Below are 23,325 nucleotides of genomic sequence, written 5' to 3' on the forward strand. Positions count from 1 at the left end.
CTATCACAAGACCACAAAACCACAAGACCAACTCTTATCTTCTCCATCTTCCAAAACCCACAAGACCTTTCTCCTTCCTCCTCCATTAACCCACAAAACCTAGAAATTCAAAATCATCAAAACTCAACAAATCTTACAAAGATGGCAAGTATGGAGTCAGAAGACGTCAAAATAGAAGATTCTACGATGGAAGAACCCAAGAATGTATGCATTTATGGGTTTTTTAGCTAGAATATAGATTTTCCAAAAAAATCCCGCGCAAACGAATTCGACATGTAATACAGGTCGAATTTTACAGGTAAAAATCGACATTTAGATGTCGATTTTGAGGTATAAAATTCGACATTTAGATGTCGATTCTGAGGTATAAAATTCGACATTTGAATTTGTGCTATAAATTCAACATGTCAATGTCGATTTTTACCTATGAAATTCGACGCTTAAGTGTCGATTTGTAGCATAGTTTTTCGACACCTTGGTATCGATTTTTGTTTTTTTCTCATTATTTGTATTTGGTCTTACATGAGAAAAAAAAGCCAATTTAATTTATGGGCATACTTGTCATTCCATCTTAATAAAATAGAATCTTTTGGAATCTTTCTTTAATTTGGTCTTGCACAAGTGGAATGAGTATTGCATATAGCCGCAGCCTTTCAAAAATTCATTTTTTCCCCAAAAGTTACAATTGTTATAATCATTAATTAATTATATCTTACCCCCTTTGTTCCATAATAATGATATCTTTTTTTTTTTTTTTAATATTTTTGTTCCACATTATCTGTCATTTTAATTTAAAAAAAAAAATTAGTCCTGCATTAAATGCATATTTTCATATTTTAACCTTATTAATTCAACTATACACATTAACACTCGTTTATAAATCATTAAAAAGTATTATTTTACTCTTTCCTATGATTTTTTTCCTCATGAAATCAAGACATATTTATTGAGTTTCTTAAAATTCATGCAAAGATGAAAACCAACTTACACTAAGGGCATCTCCTGTCGATCGGGGGCGGCTCCCCCGGGGCTCCCCCTCCCCCTCCCCCGACCCCGACCCCAACCCATTTTTCGTCCAGCCGACCGATCTCTTTCTTCCAATTTTTTCCAACACCACTCTCACCATATAATAATAATAATAATAATAATAATAATAATAATAATAATAATAATAATAATAATAATAATAATAATAATAATAATAATAATAATAATAATAATAATAATAATAATAATAATAATATTTATTTTCTTATTTTTTTGGCCAATTTTTTTTATTACATTATTGAATATTTACAATAAAATTACTATTTTAAATTAAAAAGATCGAATTAGAGAAAAAAAAACGAGAAAACTAAAGTATAATAAAATAAATTAATAATAAAATGAAAATAAATAAAGAGAAAAGAAAGAAAAAAAAAGGAAAAAAAAAGAAAGAATGAAAATAAATTAAAATAAATAAAGAAAATATACAAAGAAACAATAGAAAAAAAAAAAAAAAAAAGAAATACTAACGTGGAATGAGAAGAAGAAAGAGAAAAAAAAAAAAAAAAAAAAAGAAGGAAGATACGTGAAATACACCTGAGGAGTAGGAGAGTGAGAACCCAGGGCTTATCACTGGGCTCAATTGAACACCCCCAGCCTGTACGACACGATATATGCACGTGCCATGCATGGGTACATTACCAAAGTAATTTTTCACCTCTCACTATTTATTGCGCTGCTCATATATTAAATATTAAAATGGCAAGCCATGCTAATTCTTTAATTAATTAATTAATTCGATAAAGTCTTTGATTTACATTCAATGCCACATGGAATGAATTCTCTCCAAATTAAAATCCGGTGATCGAGTTATTTATCACAATAATCACCACTTTCCCAACATATTATTATTATTTTTTATTTTTTCAAAATTATCGACATAATAAGTTCATGCACGGCATTATATATATCATTGTACAATTTAATTTCAAAAAAAAAAAAATATATATATCATTGTACAATTTATTCGTACAATCATTTCATATTGAAATGTCAATCACACCAATAGGACCCAAATAAAATTAATAAATTTGTACACAAAATTAAATTTCCCCCCTTTTTCTCATTTTTTTTTTCAATTCTTTGAAAGAAATTGAAATCCCGTTATAAATCGGGAAACGCAGAATTCGAACCCTAAACCTTTATTCTAATCGAGTACACTTCTTCCATTATATATGTAGGAAAAGACACTGCAAAAACAAAATTGCAAAAACTTGAAATTATATATCAATGGCTATCTTCCAATACTCTCACATAATATTCATTACACTCTGCACAATATTTTTAATTTTTTATTTCAAAAGAATTATAAGAAACTCGCCTCTGGCGAAAGTTTTCCGAAACATGCACCGTGCACACGAAAAAATCACGCAAGTGTTGAACGAACGCGGCGGAACTTATTTGCTTAGAGGTCCCTGGTTTTTCAGAATCGAAATTCTCTTCACGAGCGATCCCGCAAATATCCAACACATTTTCAGCAAAAGATTCTCAAACTATCCAAAGGGTTCCGAATTTCGGAAGAAATTCGAAATCTTGGGCGACGGTATTTTCAGCTCCGATTTCGAGATGTGGGAGCTTCAACGAAGAACGATTCTTTCTTTAATTAGCTATGCAAATTTCCACACTTCTTTGGAGAGGAATGTTTGGGAGAAAATCGAAACCGGTTTGATTCCAGTTCTCGATTATTTTTCCGGACAGGGAATTGTCGTCGATTTGCAGGAGATTTTTCAGAGGTTTGCTTTCGATAATATTTGCCAGCTGGTGTTGGAGCATGATCCGGGGAGTTTATCCGCTGCTTTGCCCTACATTCCTTGTGAGAAGGCGTTCAGCGTTGCGCTCCAGCCGTTGATGTACCGACACGTGTTGCCTGAGAGAATCTGGAAGCTCCAAAAGTGGCTGAATATCGGAAACGAGAAGAAGCTGTCGGAATCTTGGAAGGCGTTCGACGACTTTTTATACCCGATTATTTCTTCGAAGGAGAAAAATAATTGTCTCGACGTGCTTACAGCTTTCGAAAACGCGTACGAGAATAATAATAATAATAATAATAACAACGTTAATTTTTCGGGGAATTTAAGGAAGTTCTTGAGGGATTCTTTATTAGGGTTACTATTTGCAGGTAGAGATACAACAAGCACGTGCCTCACGTGGCTATTCTACCTAATAGCTACAAACCCTTTTGCAGAATCCAAGATTCTAGAAGAGATCGAACGAGAATTAATTCATGTAAAAAACGAGCGGAGATTCTTTAATATTGAAGAATCGAAGAAGCTTATATATCTGCATGCATGTTTATGCGAATCTCTCCGATTATTCCCTCCGTTGGCTTTGGAGTACAAATCTCCGATCGAATCGGATATTCTCCCGAGCGGTCATTTTGTTAGTCGGAACTCGAAAGTGGTGATTTCTTTCTATACGGCGGGGAGAAGTGAGAGTGTGTGGGGGAAAGATTGCTTGGAGTTCAAGCCGGAGAGGTGGATTACGCCACGTGGCGGAATCAAGCACGAGCCTTCTTACAAGTTTCCCGCGTTTAATGTGGGGCCCAGAACTTGTTTGGGTAAAGAGATGTCTTTTATTCAAATGAAAATGGTGGCGGCGACTATCGTGTACCGTTATAGGGTTCGTCTTGTGGAGGGCCATTCGGTCGTTCCTCGTGATTCGATCATGCTTCATGCGAAAAACGGGCTTAAGGTAAAATTGTCTGATAGAAATGTCTGATTCTCTGATTCTGATCCGGTCCAATCCGATTCGATCCGTTACGTTATATTATATATATAAATAATTTTATAGTGAAGAAACTACAGTAGAACCTCAATAAATTAATACTCGTTAAACTAATAACCTCGATTAAATAATAGTTTCTCTCGGTCTCGACTTGGTGAAAACGTGTTAAATTATTAACTCTATAGTTTAATAATTCGCTAAATTAATAAAATTTCCCTACTGCCGACTGTATTAATTTATAGAGGTTTAACTGTAAGTGCAATGAGATAATAATTAATTTTATATTTTATAAGTTTATATGTATAAATTTCTCTATACATGTGTTTGTCATACTAATCAATATTTAGCAAACTGAAATTAAATTATTCGGAACTAAGTAATTGAAGTTTGGCAACCTTATTTATGATGAAACATGGATAACAATTAATATCAAGAACGTGAGCTGGCACTTGATGCTTTTTCTGGTATAAAAAAAAAGTCAAAATAATTTAATTTATACATCTTTGATAGTCCTTGATTAGGGGTAGAAATGGAATGGATTTTCCGAATTCCGTCTATATCGATCCGATAATATCCGAATTTAAACCATATTTTTCATTTCGATTTTCATTTTTTTTGAGTTTATTTGGAACATAATCGGAATGATATATACAATTACCGAAAATTCTGATTTATAATCCGATTCTAGTTCTTAATTGATATGATTAATTGGGCCAATCCAATAAGCTTAAAATTTTCTATTCACTGGGCCACCAGCCCGATTTAAAAGATTTTTATTACGAAAGTCCAATCACCTTCAAATAATGTTTGGGCCCAAGAGACAAGGTATAAATATGAATTTAATTCATTTATTAAAGGTACGCCCTATAATCTAGACAATTGTACAATTCATATCATCTCAACTATTTCTACTATCCGCACGTCTGACTTGAGCGTCGGAGAGGTTTTCGTCGGATCAACCCCGACCTAGTTCACGTGTTCTCTGTTCGCAGGTATCTCAGAACCATCTAGCACGTGAGCAGTGATCTACTTTGCTCTCCCAACTCCTTCTACCTCAACTACTTAAGGTGTTGAGTACGGTTAAATAACAACTCACTAAGGATACATACACATAACTACGATGTTTGTGTAATTATATGTATATCTACAGTTAATAATCACCCGATGTTAATAATCGGGTGTAGCATAGAATTTACTATGCAAATAGAAACTCTACCTAACATAGGTAATTTCTTATGCCTTCATAACTTTAATTGAGAAAATCAAGTATTATAAATTCATTCTTAAATAATAATAAATATACAATTTAATCTCAAGACCAACATATTTAATCAACGAGAATAATATATCGGATCGGATCGGATTAGAATCAGACATTTCTGTCAGACAATCTCACCATAAGCCCGTTTTTCGCATGAAGCATGAGCGAATCACGCGGAACAACCGAATGACCGTCCACAAGACGAACCCTATAACGGTACACAATAGTCGCCGCGACCATTTTCATCTGAATAAAAGACATCTCTTTACCCAGACAAGTTCTGGGCCCCACATTAAATGCCGGAAACTTGTAAGAAGGCTCGTGTTTGATTCCGCCATGTGGCGTGATCCATCTCTCCGGCTTAAACTCCAGGCAATCTCCCCCCCACACACTCTCACTCCTCCCCACCGTATAGAAAGAAATCACCACTTTCGAGTTCCGACTAACAAAATGACCGCTCGGGAGAATATCCGATTCGATCGGAGATTTGTACTCCAAAGCCAAAGGAGGGAATAATCGGAGAGATTCGCATAAACATGCATGCAGATATACAAGCTTCTTCGATTCTTCAATATTAAAGAATCTCCACTCGTTTTTCACGGGAATTAATTCTCGTTCGATCTCGTCTAGAATCTTGGATTCCGATAAAGGGTTTGTAGCTATTAGGTAGAAAAGCCACGTGAGGCACGTGCTTGTTGTATCTCTACCTGCAAACAGTAACCCTAATAAAGAATCCCTCAAGAACTGCCTTAAATCCCCCGAAAAATTAACGTTGTTATTATTAATATTATTCTCGTACGCATTTCTGAAAGCCGTAAACACGTCGAGATTATTTTTCTCCTTCGACGAAATAATCGGGTATATAAAATCGTCGAACGCCTTCCAAGATTCCGACAGCTTCTTCTCGTTTCCGATATTCAGCCACTTTTGCATCTTCCAGATTATCTCAGGCAACACGTGTCTGTACATCAACGGCTGGAGCGCGATACTAAACGCCTTCTCGCAAGGAATGTAGGGCAAAGCAGCGGATAAACTCCCCGGATCATACTCCAACACCAGCTGGCAAATATTATCGAAAGCAAACCTCTGAAAAATCTCCTGCAAATCGACGACGATTCCTTGTCCGGAAAAATAATCAAGAACCGGAATCAAACCGGTCTCGATTTTCTCCCAAACATTCCTCTCCAAAGAAGTGTGGAAATTTGCATGGCTGATTAAAGAAAGAATTGTTCTTCGTTGAAGCTCCCACATCTCAAAATCGGAGCTGAAAACACCGTCGCCCAAGATTTCGAATTTCTTTCGAAAATCGGAACCCTTCGGATAGTTTGAGAATCTTTTGCTGAAAATGTGCTGGATGTTTGCGGGATCGCTTGTGAAGAGAATATCAGTGTCGAAAAACCAGGGGCCTCTAAGCAAAAAAGTCGACCCGCATTCGTTCAAAACTTCGGTGAGTTTGTCGTGGGCCCGGTGCAGGTTTCGGACAATCGTCGGCAGCATTCCGATCAGAGGCCAGTTTGTTGGCTGAGAAGTGGCGGTTGTTTTTTTCGAGGTTGTAATAATAAGTTTGAAGAGGATAATTATTAGTAATATGATTATGTGATGAGGGTATAATTGGAAGATGGCCATGATAGTTGAGTGATTGCAATGTTTCTTGTTAATTATGTGTTTTTTGAAGGTATTTATTGCAAAAAATAAAAATTATTGTTTTAATTATTATTATTATTATTATTTTAATTAATTAATGTTGTAAGGTAAGCATTTATTGTTTGCGTTTGATTACTTAACTTGATGCGACGACTAATTAAGCGAGTACTGTTTAATTATAGTAATCGCAATATATAAAAATTAAACAAAAATAAGCTCGAGTTCGACATACTCGACTTCAGCTCGACAAATCGAACTCGGAAGATGAAAGCTCAATATAATAAGAGATGGAAATTTAGCAAAAAATAATTAGTGCGCCTATTTGGCCTAAGACGAAGTTGCCATCAAACTATAAATATACAACGATATGGGGCAATTTGCTAACACCTCTGGATACTAATACCCGGACACTAATACCCCTATAGTTCAGAACAGTCGTATTTTCACATTTTACTAAAAGTCTCTCGAGCAGCTTAGTAGAGAGCTATATAAAAAATAGATGTTTAATTAGACTGAAAATATATTATTATCCTTCAACTCTCATTCGTTCGCAAAACCATAAAAAATGGTATTTCTTCCACTATTATGTCTCTCTCTGCTAGTCTCACGTAGCCGACCGCCACCACAAAATCGTCGAAAATAAAGTTATTTTCAGTAAAATTTCTCCATTTTCAGTCTATTTTCGGTTTAAACTCTCCAAATAAATTGTCTGTTTTAAGTTTAAACTCGCTCTATATTTGATTTAATTAGTTGTCTAACTAAACTACTCTAGGTGGGAGTTTTAGCAAATTCAAAATATTCGAAAGGACTGTTAGATATATAAAATACATATGAGGGAGTTTGAGCCAATTTTCCTTGTAATGATAATTGAAACTAATTTGTTATGTGTACGTTAACTATACATACACTGTACTGTAATAATCTTTTGCATATATCCATTAATTCTCTTACCAGCTTTGCCTCTCTTTTGAATGAAACGTATTCCTATAATTCATTATTAATGTTTGAAATTTGAAGATAAAATTTATGGCGATTAGGTCAAGCTCTCACTGTATCAATTCTAATGTAACATGTGTAGTTTTACTATTCTACCCTTTTTCGTGCATGGCACATGCATGCATGGGTCCGCATGCACGATAGATACATTGTACGTACCATGCATGTGTGTTAACATTTATGAATATATACATACTCTTAGGTGCCGTGATTAGGGCTCAATTGTATCGTTCGACCATGATTAGGTTTGGGTATCGTGAAAAATCTTCCGACATAACTAGATAAGTACGGGAGAAAACATTTCAAATCGGACCGATCGCCGAAAAACGGATTCCACTACTTAAATGAAGACATGTGGGCGAACGCAATAAATATTTGGCCCGACGGAAGAAAAATATATTGCTTTTAATTTCCCTTTTTCTTTTTTGTTTTTGCTTAGAATAAAAACTTGTTTTAATTCATTCCTCACTCCGTGCATAAAATTTCGATTTTTTTTTCTCTCTAATTAAACGGTGTATAAGTGAGATTTCGACGTCGAAACTATAGACCGATGGATGAACACATGCATATGTTTGTATCTTACTAATTAATTGAGGAGTTAGACAATAAAACCTTTTTGCAATACAATATCTAGGGGCAATCATTTTTATTTCATTAATTAGTTCAATTAGTGTTTGTTTATGTTGGCCAAATTTTCATTTAATGTAAACTCGTCCGCTCCAAGAACGGTAAACGTAAACCCTACTTTAGGAATGGTCGACTGACAGTGGCAGACCCAGAGAATTTGGGGGGGGGGGGGGGGGGGGGGGCTAGAATTTTTTTTGGACTAAAATGGTATAAAATTTTAACTTTTGGAGGCTAAAGTATATAAAGTAATAGATAAATAACACAAAATATTAAAAAAAAAAAAAAAAAAAAAAGAAAAAGAAAAAGAAAAAAACAGGTAGAATTTTTTTTTTTTCCGGGGCCCCCTCAAGACATACCTTGGGTCCGCCCCAGTCGACCGATATAGTCGACTAATTTGTTTGCTTAATCGAATAAGTTTTTCTTTGCTTAATTCGATCTAATAATTTTTAACTTTTTGTTTTTGCACATTTTTAAACATTCGACACGAAGGTACAATTAATTAATTATCCACATAATTAGATTTCTGAGAATGACTTGTCAACAACCGTAGTCAATTTCTTGAGTTGCATAAAAGATTTCTTCCGTCCATCATGCATTCCGCGGTGAGCATTTAAATCTTGATGATAAATTGTGTGTGTGTATATATATATATATATATATATATATATATATATATATATATATATATATATATATATAACAACATTAGATAAAATATTACATACAACACTAACAAACGAAATACAACAGATGGAAGTACAATAAGGAAAACCAAGCTCAAACAGCTCAATTATACACTCATGCATAAAACATATGAACTGAGAAAAAGGGAAAAAAATAAATTATAAATAAGCTATAAATAAATTATAAATAACTAGAAATGATGTATCATGCATCTTTTCTTGATAACAACCTAACCTTCAATCCATGCTTCGTCTTAAGAAAAACCGAATCCGACGGCGAAACCCGATGGCCCTCGACCACACGAACACGATAGCGGTGCATAATAGCAACAACCACAATCTTCATCTCGACAAGAGCCATCTCCTTACCGGGACAGCTCCTCGGCCCCACGTTAAATGCCGGAAACTTAAACGAAGGTTCGTTCCTCAAAACTCCTCGATCGGAAATCCATCTTTCCGGCTTGAACTCCAAGGCATCCTTTCCCCACACGCTCTCCATTCTCCCCGTCGAGTAAAAAGAAACCACTATTTTCGTATTTTTCTTCACTTCGATATTATTCGGTAGGGTATCGGGTAGAATCGAAGATTTGAGCTCCAAAGGGACCGCGGGGTATATCCTTAGGGTTTCGTAAAAACATGCATGGAGGTACACTAGCTTCTTGCACTCTTCCACATCGAAAAATCTCAAATCATCGTGCAACGATAACGATAATACATTCTCGATTTCTTCAAGAATCTTGGTTTCGGCAGACGGGTTTTCGGACAAGAGCCAGAAAAACCATATTAGGGTTGTGCTCAAGCTATCTCTTCCTGCGATCAACAACCCTAGGAAACCGTCCCTCAGAAACAGTCGCAAATCGCCGGCGAAACGGATTTTGTCGCTATTTTCCTCGTACGCTTTCTTGAAAATGGCGAATATGTTAACGTCATTAGTCGTTTGATCATTATCCTCCATGGACGTTATACAACGGTGCAAGAAGTCGTCGAATGCCTTGGAAGCTTCTGTGAGCTTCTTCTCGTTGCCGATATTCAGCCAATTTTGCAGCCTCCAAATGGACTCGGGCCAAATATGCCTATGAAGAAGTGGCTCCAACGCGTCGCCCAATGCCTTTTCGCAACGAACGTGAGGGAAATCGGTCGATAAACTGCATGGATTGTGATTAAATAAAAGATGACAAATGTTATCAAACGCAAATCTCTCTAGAATATCCTGCATCTCCATCTCGATTCCTCGCTGGAGGAAATGGTCGAGAACCGGGACTAGCCCAGTTCTCACCGTTTCCCAGGTCGTTTTCTCCACTGAAGTGTAGAAACCGACCTGGTTTACGATGGAGAGCGTTAGCCTTCTCTGGAGCTCCCACATTTCGAAATCGGAGCGAAAAATACCGTCCCCCATGATTTCGAATATCTTATGGAATTCGGGGCCCTTCGGATAATTCGAGAACCTTTTGTTGAAAATGTGGTTTATATTGATGGGATCACAAGTGAAAACCATGTCCATGTTGGTGAATAACGGGCCTTTGAACACGAACGTCGCCCCGTTTTCCCTCAGGATTTCGGTGATGTAATCGTGAATCCGATGAGCGTTTCCGACGAGGCCCGGCAGCATCCCGACTACGGGCCAATTCGTCGGAGTGGACCCTTTTCCGCGGTTTTCGAATTTGAAGAAAATGAGGGAAATTATGCATAGAGGAATCAAGAAAATAAGATAATACTCATACATAGCCATTGAGTTGTAGCAAGTAGCTATAGAAATCTTTTTTTTTTTTTTTTTTCTTTTTGTTCTTTAAATTTATTGTTTTTGTTATTTAATTTGCAACCATACTCTCTTCTTATAGACAAAAATTTGTCTAAAGAGTTAGGTGAGACTTAATTGTGAGCCTCATGGTGAATTTAATGCAGACGTAGAGAAAAAGAAGCAAATGAACGTGCATGGATTGATCGTTCATAACGTGATGTTCTATACTAATTCGGTAACCTTACCGACTTATATATATTGACAATAATATTTTTTATTACAATTAGATGTACCCCTTTGAAATAGTATAATAAACATAATTATACGATAAATTACGGCCACTCTCTGAGGCAATGTCAAATTACGTAAAAACCCTCATATTTTGGTAATTACGATTTTTTTTACACGTAAATACTTACGGTATCAGATTCGACACAATTTTCTAGATTGTGTGGAATATTTCTCTAGTTTGTACTTGTTTTGTGCACAAATTGATCTCTTATCTTTTAATAATAATTACCAACACCTTTCCTCTAAGTTTTGATTAAAAAAGATAGAAAAAAACAAACATAACCTTTTTTGATTAACTTTAGTTTAAATACTGAGATACCACATAAATATATATATTAAACTGCATATCGAACCGAATTACTGGTTTGGTAATCGGCATGTACCGAAGTTTCGTTCGATTTACTAACCGGATGAACACCCCTATGTAAATTTGACAATGTAAAGGTAAACGTGTAAGGAAATACATAGTTGAGGGGGTGATTGTATTTAGGCAAACAAGAAAGTTTTTTTGATAATTTAACCTTACCTGAGGAAGGTGATCGTAATTTTCCCTAAAAGAATTAAAAAATAAAAAATAAAAAATTCGAATAATCATTAATCTTTCTTGTAATAAACTCTAAAAAAACATAGATCTAGCAATTTCCCTACAAAACTTGCACGGCTCTTTTTATATTTAATTTGTTTTCCAAAATAATTATAAAAGTGAGGAAATTAAATTAATAAGAACATGGCTACGGTTTGCAGAAAGATGTCATCTTCAACCAGCGATTCGATTGCAACTGTTCCATCCGTTTCACAAGCTCTGTTTTCTCTTCAACCATTCATATGCATTAAATTCATTGTGGGCATAGGATCTATAATAATGCCTCGTTTGGTTGGGAATTAGTCGTCGTAATTTACTAAATAATTGAACTTTATTTGATGTTTGGTATCCCAATAATGTTTTCGGATTGACCCAAAAATATTATATTATCATGACTTATTTGATTTTTTAGAAAGTGATTTTATTTTATTTTTTATTTTTCTTTTTGGGTCAGATGTCTCGGAATCTGATAAAATATTTGGATTTTTGTTAGATTATTTAATCTTATCTTGTAACCAAACCAGACATAAATTACAAATTCATTCACGTTTTTATTTCTATAACTTGCTTCACCTAGTTGTCATTAATTTGGCCAATAATGAAAATAAGAAATATGGAGCATATAGTTTGCACTAATCTTTCAATTGAACATCCAATTGGGTAGGCCAAGAATAGACCGTTTAAAAAAGTAGAGCTTTTATGTTTACAACTATTTTTATATATAAAATTAGATTTTTTTTTTTATTTTGTGAATTCAAATGTGATAATTAATTCTTGCTATTCTAGTTCTTCTGAAAAAATCTATAGATAAAATAGTCAATTTATTGGATCTTTTTCAAAAACTTTAGGTTTAATTGCACTTTGCACCATTAAAATGTAATATTTTGGTATTTTGCACCCTTAAAAAAATTAACAGCATTTTACATTCTTGAAACACAATAAATCATTTGCAATGCACCGTGAATTGATATTCTTAAAACTTAATGAGGGAAATTTTATTTTTAATTTTTTTTTTTCCAGGTGCAAAATAACAAATTAAATTGTTATTTTCTTATGCCCTCCAACCTAATTTTGAACGTTTAAAGTGCGAAAAAAATAATAATACTCAGTTCCTTAAAAATTACATTTTTTTCATAAAAAGTAACATAATCTTACTAAATTATTCGGTTGGTGGATTTTTTGGTGAAAATATTTGTTAGATTTTTTTATAAGAAAATTTAATTTTCAAATAACTTGATAACAAAATAATTTTATTCTTTTTCTTTTTTCAAATATGATTTAGTGATAAAAAACAATACATTGATGAGAATATTTGAAATCGTTTCGAAAGGAACGATGAGTAGAAAAAAAATGATTTGATATTTGGCGTCCTAAAAAATACTACTAAAAATATTAAATGGCTTCCATCAGGGGCGAAATCAGAAATTTTAGTTTGGGGGCTAGGATATATTTCAAGGGGGTTCGGGGGCAACACCCCCAAATTTTTTTTTTTGTGTGTGTGTGTGGGATATTCGCATAAGATATCACACAATCAATACACATATTTATAAAATTATTGAATCAAACAATTATATGAAATAAATAGTATGACAAAAATATATAATCATTGTGCATTATTGTGTTCTGTGTTCTGATGGTGTAAAGTCCTATTAATTCTTTTTTTAGGACGTAAAGTACGAAAATGTAATATTACAAGGTGCAAAGTGGAATTAAGTCAATTCTCTGGGCTCTACGTAGAGTTGTCCCTATTTCGCTTAACAACGCCGGCCCTACCCGACAATTGGGCCTGATAAACCGGGTCGGGTTTGAATATTATTTGGGCCCAAATATTTGTCATTTTGTTCGAAAAATCAAATTATTTGAAAGTAATCCGGGTCAAATGTGGAGCCCCGATAAATTACTCTCCCGCCCCCAAACCCAAAAACCTTCATCTCGATTACTCCTCCTCATTCAATTTCTGATTTCTTATCCAGCTTGCTTCTGCTGAAATTAATTTAATTTAATTTCTCCTCGGCGCTGATTCAGATTGATCGTTGTTTTTCTGTGTTGATTATTGCGGATAAGGTCGGATTTATTTAAATTTTTGTTTAGTGTTGGATTTGTTGTTTGCCGGAGATGGCGTCGGGATCGGCGACGGCGACCAAAATCGAGAGGGCGCACCAGATGTACAGGGAAGGAAAGTACCGCGATGCACTGGATTATTACACGGACGCGCTTTCCATGGCCAAGACGAAACCCCAGAGGATTGCCCTCCACAGCAATCGCGCCGCGTGTTATCTTAAACTCCACGATTTCAGTAAGGTATCAAAAGATACTTATTTGTGCGTGCGTGTGTGTGTGTTTTATTTCTGAAAGTTTGGTTTGAATTTGATAGCTGTTGTTCTGATTATGAAGTGACTGGATTTATCCATTGACTGTTGAGTGCTAGCAGAAGAAGATTGGGAATTTAATGTTATTGGTTGTCATTAGGTTAAACCTAACCGTTTGATATTTGTTTCGAGATTGTTAGTTAAATGCTCGTTTGAACTCGGTTTGTTAACATAACGAACCATACTTGAATATATAGTTTCATTTGAGAAGCTATGAAGAGCACGATTAGAAAATCAAGCTTGATTCGTGTTTCACTTGATTAAAACTCGGTTTGTTAACGTTCGTTTGATAAGCTATGAAGAGCTCGATTAGAAACATATGATAAAATATGTACGAAAAAATCAAGCTATTCAAGCTCGATTCGTGTTTAGCTTGATTAAAGCTCGTTCGGTCTCAACTCAATTGCTTATTAAATCAATCTCAAACACAACTTTCAAAGCTCGATAAAAAATTCAAATAGCTTGAACAGTCGTACGTTCGGCTCGGCTCGATTCGTTACACCCCTATTGGAATATAGATGTATGTCATGTGATTATTGTATCAAAAAATATTGGAAAATTTGTCACAGTATTATTTTCTTGTATCGATAGAATCAAACGGAAAGTGGGGCTCTGGTTTAGGGATTACTGTAGCTAATAGAGAATGGTACAATCATGGGATTACAAATATTACAATCGAAACAGTTAATCCTTAGTTTAAATCAGGTTAGAGTTAGACTACACGTATTGCTCTATGTCAGTTCTAATTTGTTCGTGTGTTTTAGTACTCGTATTTGCTATTTAAAAAAAAAATAGTAATTCCTAGTTTTAATATTAGACGAAGTTTTGTATATGCTATGCTCGTAAAAGAGTTGGTATAATATGAATCACGTGCATCTCGATAGGAGTTGGGTTCATCCAGTCAATCAAATAAGAACCGTCTTCAGCAAAATGCAAATACATGCTTTTACCCACTTATGTTGTTCTACGGTCCACATGCAAATGTGTTTTGTGACAAATGTTTTTTTGACAACATAAGTTTTTGCTTTGAATCGTAATTTGTGTATACCTAAAATACCCTCAATTATCACAGGCGGCGGAAGAATGCACGTCAGTGCTAGAGCTCGATTACGACCACACAGGAGCATTGATGCTGAGGGCTCAAACTCTGGTTACACTAAAGGAGTATCATTCGGCACTTTTTGATGTCAGCCGCCTCATTGACTTGAATCCATCATCAGAAGTGTATAGAAACCTTCAAACCCGTTTAAAGACACAATTGGTAGGTTCTTCGTTTTTCCTTCGTTCTGCTCTGCTATTCACTTTCTATTGTTATTGTGCAAAAAGGGAGCCATTGTCATATTGTTTTGCTTCTTAAGAGTGTCTTGACTTCAAAAACAAATCTAGGTTGACCTGGAATTTTAATATAAGTGTTTATGTTGACCCCCAAAGCCATTATAATATCGCAAGTCGGTATTTTACTTTTAGAATGGCTACTAAATATTGTTGTTCCTTACTAGGATGGGAGATTATTTAATTGAACTTTAATTTGTTGCTTATTTGAAATATTTATGAGCATGGCCAAAAAAAATTATTTTTTCTTTCATTTGGTAATATTACACTCTTTTGAACCTTTTTGGTCAATGTTGGTGCTTGTTCAAGGAAAGTCACTTGCTCCGATACCCGAAGAAGAAACAGAGTCTGAAGAAGAAGAAGAAGAAAACCATTACACAGACGAAGCAAAATTGGAAGAAAACGAGAAAAAACAAGAAGATAGTAATAACAATGCGGAAGAATTCGAAAGTCGAGAAAATGATGCTAGTGAATCTCAAAACATAGTTCCAATAACCGAAAATGCAGCCTCCCAAAATCAGACCAATCAAAAGACAACAACTGATGATCAGCAGACCACAGGGTGGAAGACAATTCCGAAACCAAAGGGGCACTCCAATCTAGACTACTCCAGGTGGGACCGGGTTGAAAACGACTCGAGTGACGAAGACGATGACGAGGACGATGATGACAGCGACGATGATGGCAGCGCCCGACCTCAGTACAGGTTTCGTGTCAAGAATGTTGGTGTGAGGGCGGTGAAATGATATATAGATACATATATAATTGATCGCTCGATTTGAGCGGTAAAAAAGCTATCACTCGATGAAGAAAAAGCCAATGGTTTGCTATGTTGTATGAATTCCCGTTAATTATGTTCCAATAATCTCTGGTTATTGTGAATATGCATGGGACTGTGCTAACACGTATGACGTGGGTTTGGGTCGGGTGAGTCATCGTATTCGTATGTGTGCCCGTTTTCAGAAGTTTCCGAAAGGTTATATGTATGATGATAATGTTACCTGCACACTTGAGTTGTATATGAACTACATACTAGAGATCTCAATTCTCAAAGTTTTGAATGTAATATAAGTGTGATAAAACTATTAAGACTTGATTTTTTCCTATTTAAATATAAATTTAGTATTCTCTAGAAAAAATCATATTGAGGAATACAAGTGGCATTTTATTTCAATGTACATTTATGTTCACGAACTTATTAACAATTTGAGATGAACTCAGTTCGAACTCGACCCATTTACACTCATATTCTTCCAAATTTAAATTTAATAGGCCAAATTTAAATCACATCATACAAATATTAATTAACTAACTCAATATTTCTTTTTAATAAATAATCTGATAATAATTAATTAATTCAATATTTTCTTTTTAATAAATAATCTGATAATTATGTTTGTGTTTAAATGAAAAGGGCGGCAGACAACAACAACAACAACAACAGGGGTGGGGCCCACACCTCACGGGTTTCCGAGGGAAACCCTTCAAATTTCAAACCATCCGTATTCATTTCGCCATTTACATTTTTCCCCCATTTCTCCTAATTACAGCAAAACGAGGCGAACAAAAACTAACAGATACCCTCCATCCAATCAATCTCGGAATATCGCGTTACTCGGTTCAATTTCGCCGGCGTTAGGGCTCGTTTTTTGCGCCTCTTCCCCCAATGGCGTACGGCGGCGGTGATGTCGGGCCGTGCTTTAATCTGCCCGACGAGATTCTATCCGTGATGCCGACGGACCCGTACGAGCAGCTGGATCTGGCGCGTAAGATTACGTCCATGGCTATTGCGTCGCGCGTGACCAACCTCGAGGCGGAGGCCGTCGGCCTCCGCCAGAAGCTCCGGGAAAAGGACCGCCTCATTCAGGAGCTCGAGGACAAGGCCTCCCGCCTCGAGGGCGCGTGTCAGGACGCGGAATTGCGGTTCAGAATCGCGATCGAGGATAACGTAATTGAATTTATCGAGCGATTTTTTATATATACTTTTTTTGTGTGTGTGTGTGTGTGTGTGTGTGTGTGTGTGTGTGTGTGTGTGTGTGTGGTTGCTGAAGATAAATTTTGAATACAGATGAAGCTATTGAAGGAGAAGGAGTCCCTGGATTCGAATGTGAAGAAACTTAATCGTGATTTGGCTAAGGTACAACAAGTTGGCTACAACTACTACTGTTCTAGCCGAAATACTGAGGATTTTTTGTTTTACCCTTTTCTTTTCGTTTTTATGGTGAATACGATTGTCTCGATTTTCAGATTCTGACTGACTAATAGTAATTGTACTTAGTCATTCTGCATTTTTTTCCGAGTGTTATGATATGGCGATAAGTTCATAAACTTAAGGTGGTTTGGGTTGAGCCTTGCATTTGTATGATATTGTTGAGGAAGCATGAAGAATAGAAATCAACTGCGTATGAGTATTTCAAGTTGCCATATACGAAATAAAAATAAAATGCTTCTCATGGAACTTATGTTTAGTTATATTTCATGTTGTCGTGTAAGTACTGTATTTCTGTTAATTCTAAAATAGAATTTGGTTACTAGAATTTGAACTAAAAGTGGTTGCGTTTGAATATGATCATTGCTCGTGAATTTCGAAACGAAGAGTCAATACCCCTAATTGTAGTAGATGTGTAATGGGTAATTTGCTGATTTTTTTCTTACTCTACAAGTCAGACTCCATTGCTCCAGCTTTCTGTTTGATAATGGCTTTAGTACCTTGGGTTTTCAGTTTTCCATGTGTTGTGTGTGTGTGTGTGTGTGTTGTGTGAATATCTATCTAACTTCTACTTTTTTTTGACAGCTGGAGACATTTAAAAGGCAGCTGATGCAGTCGTTAAATGATGAAAATTCTCCAGTATAGTTACTGCCTCCTACGTTTGCAAAATTTCTTGATTGTTAAATTTTCATCTTTTTGCATAACAGAAAGATTGTTATCGTTTCTTTCTAATGAATTATTCTGCCCCAAAGATGAACTAACCTTCAATTTTTTTACCTCACTAGCAAACAGAAACTGTAGATATCGGGACTTACGACCAATCGACCCCTAAGAAATACTCCGAACCTGGTAATCTTAATCTACGCAGATATATGTATCCAAGTGATTTCTAGGTTATATTCGGCAAACGTTATATGCTTTTTACAATTCAGAATTTGTATATTTTCGTATGTTTTCCTGTTATTAATTATTGATTTATTTTTGTAGAAGTGGAGTCTGATGGAGGCAGAAGAAGTTATTCTTACAACGGGTCAACTGACATCACAATCATAAACGATGATGGTATTTTCAAAACCCGAGTTTTTTTTCTTTTTAAAATGTGCAGATCCAAGGTTGTCAAATTAGTGCTGATTTCTTACTGCTTATTTTTGCTCTACAGCTCCTAAGCTGGTGCAAAGATTTCCATTCACTCCATATCAAAAAACCCGAGTTACTCAAACTGGAACCCCAAAACTTATTACAAGTGTGGAGCTGCCCCATAATAGGGCGTACACATCTGCTGGTTCTCCTCAGAGAATGTCTGCCCCTGCTTCTCCGAGAACTCAATATGAAGGATCGGGTTCATTTTCTTCGTGTTTCCCTTCAAGCCAGTTGTCATCGGCCACAAACTCTCCTCCTCGTGGACGCCAATTGTCAGGTCCAATAATAGATTACAAAATATTAATCCGTTCGATTAATAGTAATCACTCTTTTTCGGTCTATTAGATGGTCATTTAGTCAATTCATAATTTGTGTATTTACTTTTGTTGTTTGATTTTTGTTTTAGCTCGCTCTCCTCGCATCGATGGGAAGGAGTTCTTCCGTCAAGTCAGGTGGGTGCGACAATAATGTTTAGTTCCAAGTGTTAGTTACGTTTTTTTTAAGGATGTTTAGATCATATTCAGACAGAACAATCTTTTTCAAATGCAGGAGCCGTTTATCGCTCGATCAATTCACTGCATTTCTAACCAACATAAAGGAATTAAACGCACAAAAGCAATCCCGTGAGGTGATTCAATAAATTCCTTCATGAAATTACCGAAGAAATATTTTTCCCATCCATATATAGTTTCTCTCATTCTCTTAATTTTTTTTTGAACTTTTAGGAAACACTGAGAAAATCAGAAGAGATTTTCGGGGTGGATAATAAAGATCTCTATATATCATTTCAAGGGTTGCTTAATCGTAGCAATCAATAGAAGAGATATCGGAACTTGGAAGCGGTTTTTTTACGACAATCGAACTTTGCGGTCCGTCGATTTTCGCCCCCTCACTTGGAGATATATTATTGATTTATTTATGTCTTTAAGCAGGGCATTCTTAACCAGGTGGAACAAATTACCAGGTTCCTTCCTCTCCAGCTAAATACTTTTAAAGATATTTCGTCCCGCAAATATAAAATCTCGACTCTTGCATGCCTGATTACGAATCGCAATACTTCAATCTTTTTCGATTCAATTGTTTATTTAGTGAATCATTCTACACACACACACACACACACACACACACCAAAAAAAAAGAAAATCTAGAAATGCACGAACCACCTAGACTGATTCAAAGTAGTCGTATTCGAGATCATGTGTAACGACCCACCTAGACACCATTGCTTTATATTTCTTGGCAACATTTTTTATTATTACAATCTTTGGCTTCAATGAGGAGACGGTCGGTATATTACCGCTCCACGTGTCGCTAGTAACTTAGCTTTCTCGACCGTTACGAATTTCAGATTTGTATGATTTCTTTTGTTGCATTCTCTAACAGCAAACTCCCCGCACCTACGCACAATCGGGTCGTTTATGTCTTTAACCAATCGTGCGTAGGTCAAATTACGAAAACCCGATCGTGCGTAGGTGCGGATCGGGCCGTAATTAGAGCCATTTTCTTTTTATTGGTTTTATATGTAATTAAATAAATTATTGTTGTGTGTTTATTCATGGTGGATTTAAATTTAAATTTTTTTTTTTAGAAAATGTACTTAAATCTAATATAATGTATGCATTGCGCTCGTATACAAAGAGTGTATCACGATGACTACTGCATGAGGACATAGATAGTTTTGTATAAACATTTATTTTGATAATATAAATAAGGATAAATTACAATCACCCCTGAGGTATGGTCAAATTACGAAAACCCCATCTTGTTTGGACTTTGGATAATTACAACCACCCCTCAACTCATCAAATTTAGTGAAATCTTCGAGATTATATGGAATATTATCACTTTCGTACCTGTTTTATCCCATTCAAACTCTATATTTTGAAGCAAGATGATCATAATATGTGTTTTTTGGCTTGTATATATCAGATTGTGGTGCATTAGAAACTATATTTTCATACAAAAGGAGTACAAACTAGAGCACATTCCACAAAATCTAGATGATTATGTTGAATTTGACACCATAAGGGTGGGGTGTAAGAAAAAATCATAATTGAGGAGTAGATATAATTATCTAAACAAGAGAGATTTTTTGTAAATTGATCTTACCTCGGGGTGTTTGTAATTTAACCTATAAATAAACGGCCAAATATTTAATCCTTCATACAAAATAAATAATACATAAAAATTCAAAGTTTATTAAAAAAAAATATCGGGAAGTTTGACTTTCCTACTCTTGGTCAATATGTCATGCGCCTTCCGGAAGGTTTCCAATATATGACAAAAACAGATTTTTTTTCAACAACAAAAATATTAAACAAATATTTAGTATTTAAAGAAATAAAAGATTGAAGACTGGTTCAAGTTCTAAACCCTGGGGCCCACGGAAACAAAAAGTCAAAACTCATGCTTGACTTTGACCACCTCTAATAATAATGATATATATCACTATATCACTATATCAGTATATCACCTTTTTGTCTATATATCATAGATTCATATGCATTATGAATGTTCTTCTTCCTTCATTTCAAACGTGAAACATGTGGCACAGAACCAAATTCCCAGTATATATATAATATGTAGCTTGAATTTCTTTTTCTTTTTTTTTCGGGTTTTCGGGTTTTTTTTTTTTTTTGTTAGTTATTAATAATCATGGAAGATGTGAAAAATGTTAGCAGCAGCATAATAATTAATAATAACAAGGAATTAGAGGAAGACGACGATGTTCAACTTCCGGGGTTTAGGTTTCATCCGACAGACGAAGTGCTTGTCGGATTCTACCTCAAACGGAAAATCGAAAAAAGACCTATTCGTATCGAACTTATTAAGCAGGCTGATATTTACAAGTATGACCCTTGGGATCTTCCAAGTAAGTGTGTGTAATATTTTTTTTAGGTTAAATATTGTTTTGCAACTAATTTAGTGATCCTTTAACTAATTTTATGTGATTTATGGCACTAATTATTAATATATCTAGGTTAATAAATAACTTACTTACAACTTCAATATTCTATGTTCCATGTCTTATTTGCCCCTTGATGTATGAATAGCCGGAGGGTTTTTTTTGGTACGTTTTGAAGTTCATAGGGGCAAAAGTGTCACTCAAGTAATAATGTAATATTATTGTAACAATCTTGGTTGTTATTAGATGTAGAAAAATGCTACAACTAGAGTCCATATTTAAGGGGTTCGATATAAGTTCGAGCTTGAGCTTGCCAAAACAGCCAAAACACTGCTCGAACTCGTCTCGTTTACAACCCTATCTAGGACATTAATTTTTGAATTCTTGATTATTACTTTTATCAAAATCAACAGTATACATCATGAATTCTTGAAAATATAATATAAATGTTTTTTTTTTCTTCCTGAAATTTCAGAATCGAGCGACTTAGGGGACGACAAGGAGTGGTACTTCTTCTGCAAACGAGGAAGAAAATACAGGAACAGCACACGACCCAATAGGGTTACGGGTACGGGTTCGGGTTTCTGGAAAGCCACCGGAATCGACAAACCTGTATACTCCGGCGACAAGTGTATTATTGGCCTGAAAAAGTCCCTCGTGTACTACCGTGGAAGCGCCGGGAAAGGGACCAAGACCGACTGGATGATGCACGAGTTCCGCCTTCCGGCGAGCCACGACGGCAAAACCACCACCAAAAACGGTGTCACTAAAAACTTTGCTCAAGAAGCTGTAAGTATCGTTAATTAAGTTCATTCCGAATTCCCATGTTTTTAATCGGAATTGGAATATAGATGAGATTCTGATTTCATATCAAATTTTAATTTCTGAAACTTCCGAAAATTAGACTTATAATCTCAATATTATTACGAAAATAAGACTTAATTTTTTTCACGAAAATTAGACTTATAATCTCAATATTATTAGCATTTTATATTTAGCTGACTATAAATTTGAAACTTTTCAAATTCCGTCAATTTCGAAATTTTCAATTTGGAACAAAAAATTTCATTCCAATTTTCGATTTCTTATTTTTTGAAAAAAAATCTATTCTTTTTTCTTCTAAAAATAGTTAATTTCGATCTGATCCGTCCGATTTGAACGCCTAATCGTTGTCGAACTTTGTTTGTTGTTGATCAATTTTACAGGAAGTTTGGACCTTATGCCGAATATTAAAAAGGAACGTTACTTACAAGAAGTGTGCTCAAGATTTGAGAGAAGTTGCTGCAAATAAAAACACAATAATCAACAATAATAATAATAATAATAATAATAATAATAATAATAATAATAATAATAATAATATTCCAATAATTGATTCAAATTACTCCAAAACATGCAGCAACAATGTATATTATTCTAATCAGAACAGTCAAATAAGTTACAATATTATAAATTTCAATGCTCAAATACATTATAATAATAATTATAATTACAATATTCCAAATAATTATCAACAACGTGATTTTCCAGGCCGTAATTTCCTTTCGTCAACTTCGTCGCTTTCGAGCTCTGTAGATATAATTAGTGACGAATTTCTAAGGCGTGCCGATTGGGAAGATCTTCGATCCGTTGTAGACTGTGCTGCTGCACTAAGCCCATACATAACTAAAAATTGCAATTCGGTGTAAATATTTTGTTTACGTATTTTAATTTGAATATTTTTTTTTTCTTTCATACATGCGTTGGATAAACTCTGCTTTCGTGTACTAGTTCGCAAAG

The 23,325-nt window shown here is 35.0% G+C and overlaps 6 protein-coding genes across 6 annotated transcripts; 4 read left to right on the forward strand and 2 right to left on the reverse strand.

Annotated features, from left to right (window-relative positions):
• The first annotated feature begins 2,282 nt into the window (after positions 1-2,282).
• On the forward strand, positions 2,283-3,762 carry LOC105961889 (alkane hydroxylase MAH1). The gene has a single exon (XM_012986151.2). The coding sequence runs from the start codon at positions 2,389-2,391 to the stop codon at positions 3,760-3,762; it is 1,374 nt and encodes a 457-aa protein (XP_012841605.2). The 5' UTR covers positions 2,283-2,388.
• A 1,364-nt stretch (positions 3,763-5,126) lies between these two features.
• LOC105961887 (alkane hydroxylase MAH1) lies at positions 5,127-6,669 on the reverse strand. Its single transcript, XM_012986150.2, has one exon. It carries the CDS (start codon positions 6,653-6,655, stop codon positions 5,138-5,140), a length of 1,518 nt encoding a protein of 505 aa, XP_012841604.2. The 5' UTR covers positions 6,656-6,669; the 3' UTR covers positions 5,127-5,137.
• Positions 6,670-9,001: 2,332 nt separating this feature from the next.
• LOC105961886 (alkane hydroxylase MAH1) lies at positions 9,002-10,755 on the reverse strand. Its single transcript, XM_012986149.2, has one exon. It carries the CDS (start codon positions 10,706-10,708, stop codon positions 9,185-9,187), a length of 1,524 nt encoding a protein of 507 aa, XP_012841603.2. The 5' UTR covers positions 10,709-10,755; the 3' UTR covers positions 9,002-9,184.
• Positions 10,756-13,464: 2,709 nt separating this feature from the next.
• Positions 13,465-16,401, forward strand: LOC105962138 (Tetratricopeptide repeat (TPR)-like superfamily protein). The gene is given in 4 exon segments (XM_088822170.1): positions 13,465-13,892; positions 15,033-15,221; positions 15,602-15,662; positions 15,665-16,401. Coding segments are annotated over 4 exon segments (810 nt in total). The 5' UTR covers positions 13,465-13,706; the 3' UTR covers positions 16,039-16,401.
• A 332-nt stretch (positions 16,402-16,733) lies between these two features.
• On the forward strand, positions 16,734-20,233 carry LOC105962136 (uncharacterized protein At4g15545). The gene is made up of 9 exons (XM_012986417.2): positions 16,734-17,240; positions 17,361-17,429; positions 18,087-18,140; positions 18,287-18,350; positions 18,489-18,563; positions 18,661-18,918; positions 19,048-19,093; positions 19,191-19,269; positions 19,367-20,233. The coding sequence occupies exons 1-9, from the start codon at positions 16,959-16,961 to the stop codon at positions 19,457-19,459; spliced, it is 1,020 nt and encodes a 339-aa protein (XP_012841871.2). The 5' UTR covers positions 16,734-16,958; the 3' UTR covers positions 19,460-20,233.
• A 1,063-nt stretch (positions 20,234-21,296) lies between these two features.
• On the forward strand, positions 21,297-23,325 carry LOC105962137 (NAC (No Apical Meristem) domain transcriptional regulator superfamily protein). Its single transcript, XM_012986418.2, has 3 exons — positions 21,297-21,513; positions 22,022-22,335; positions 22,752-23,325. Exons 1-3 carry the CDS (start codon positions 21,297-21,299, stop codon positions 23,232-23,234), a joined length of 1,014 nt encoding a protein of 337 aa, XP_012841872.2. The 3' UTR covers positions 23,235-23,325.

Source organism: Erythranthe guttata, chromosome 8, assembly GCF_056151865.1.
Source record: "Erythranthe guttata isolate IM_541 chromosome 8, IM_541, whole genome shotgun sequence".
NCBI lineage: Eukaryota > Viridiplantae > Streptophyta > Magnoliopsida > Lamiales > Phrymaceae > Erythranthe > Erythranthe guttata.

What these genes read in the sequence shown, in the direction of transcription:
- LOC105962137 (XM_012986418.2), top strand. Translation starts at nt 21,297, where the DNA reads ATGGAAGATGTGAAAAATGTTAGCAGCAGCATAATAATTAATAATAAC. An exon ending in TGACCCTTGGGATCTTCCAA is followed by an intron (nt 21,514 to 22,021) that starts GTAAGTGTGTGT and finishes CTGAAATTTCAG; the next exon opens with AATCGAGCGACTTAGGGGAC. An exon ending in AAAACTTTGCTCAAGAAGCT is followed by an intron (nt 22,336 to 22,751) that starts GTAAGTATCGTT and finishes TCAATTTTACAG; the next exon opens with GAAGTTTGGACCTTATGCCG.
- LOC105961887 (XM_012986150.2), bottom strand. Translation starts at nt 6,655, where the DNA reads ATGGCCATCTTCCAATTATACCCTCATCACATAATCATATTACTAATA.
- LOC105961889 (XM_012986151.2), top strand. Translation starts at nt 2,389, where the DNA reads ATGCACCGTGCACACGAAAAAATCACGCAAGTGTTGAACGAACGCGGC.
- LOC105962136 (XM_012986417.2), top strand. Translation starts at nt 16,959, where the DNA reads ATGGCGTACGGCGGCGGTGATGTCGGGCCGTGCTTTAATCTGCCCGAC. An exon ending in GAATCGCGATCGAGGATAAC is followed by an intron (nt 17,241 to 17,360) that starts GTAATTGAATTT and finishes TTTTGAATACAG; the next exon opens with ATGAAGCTATTGAAGGAGAA. An exon ending in TAAGAAATACTCCGAACCTG is followed by an intron (nt 18,351 to 18,488) that starts GTAATCTTAATC and finishes TTATTTTTGTAG; the next exon opens with AAGTGGAGTCTGATGGAGGC.
- LOC105961886 (XM_012986149.2), bottom strand. Translation starts at nt 10,708, where the DNA reads ATGGCTATGTATGAGTATTATCTTATTTTCTTGATTCCTCTATGCATA.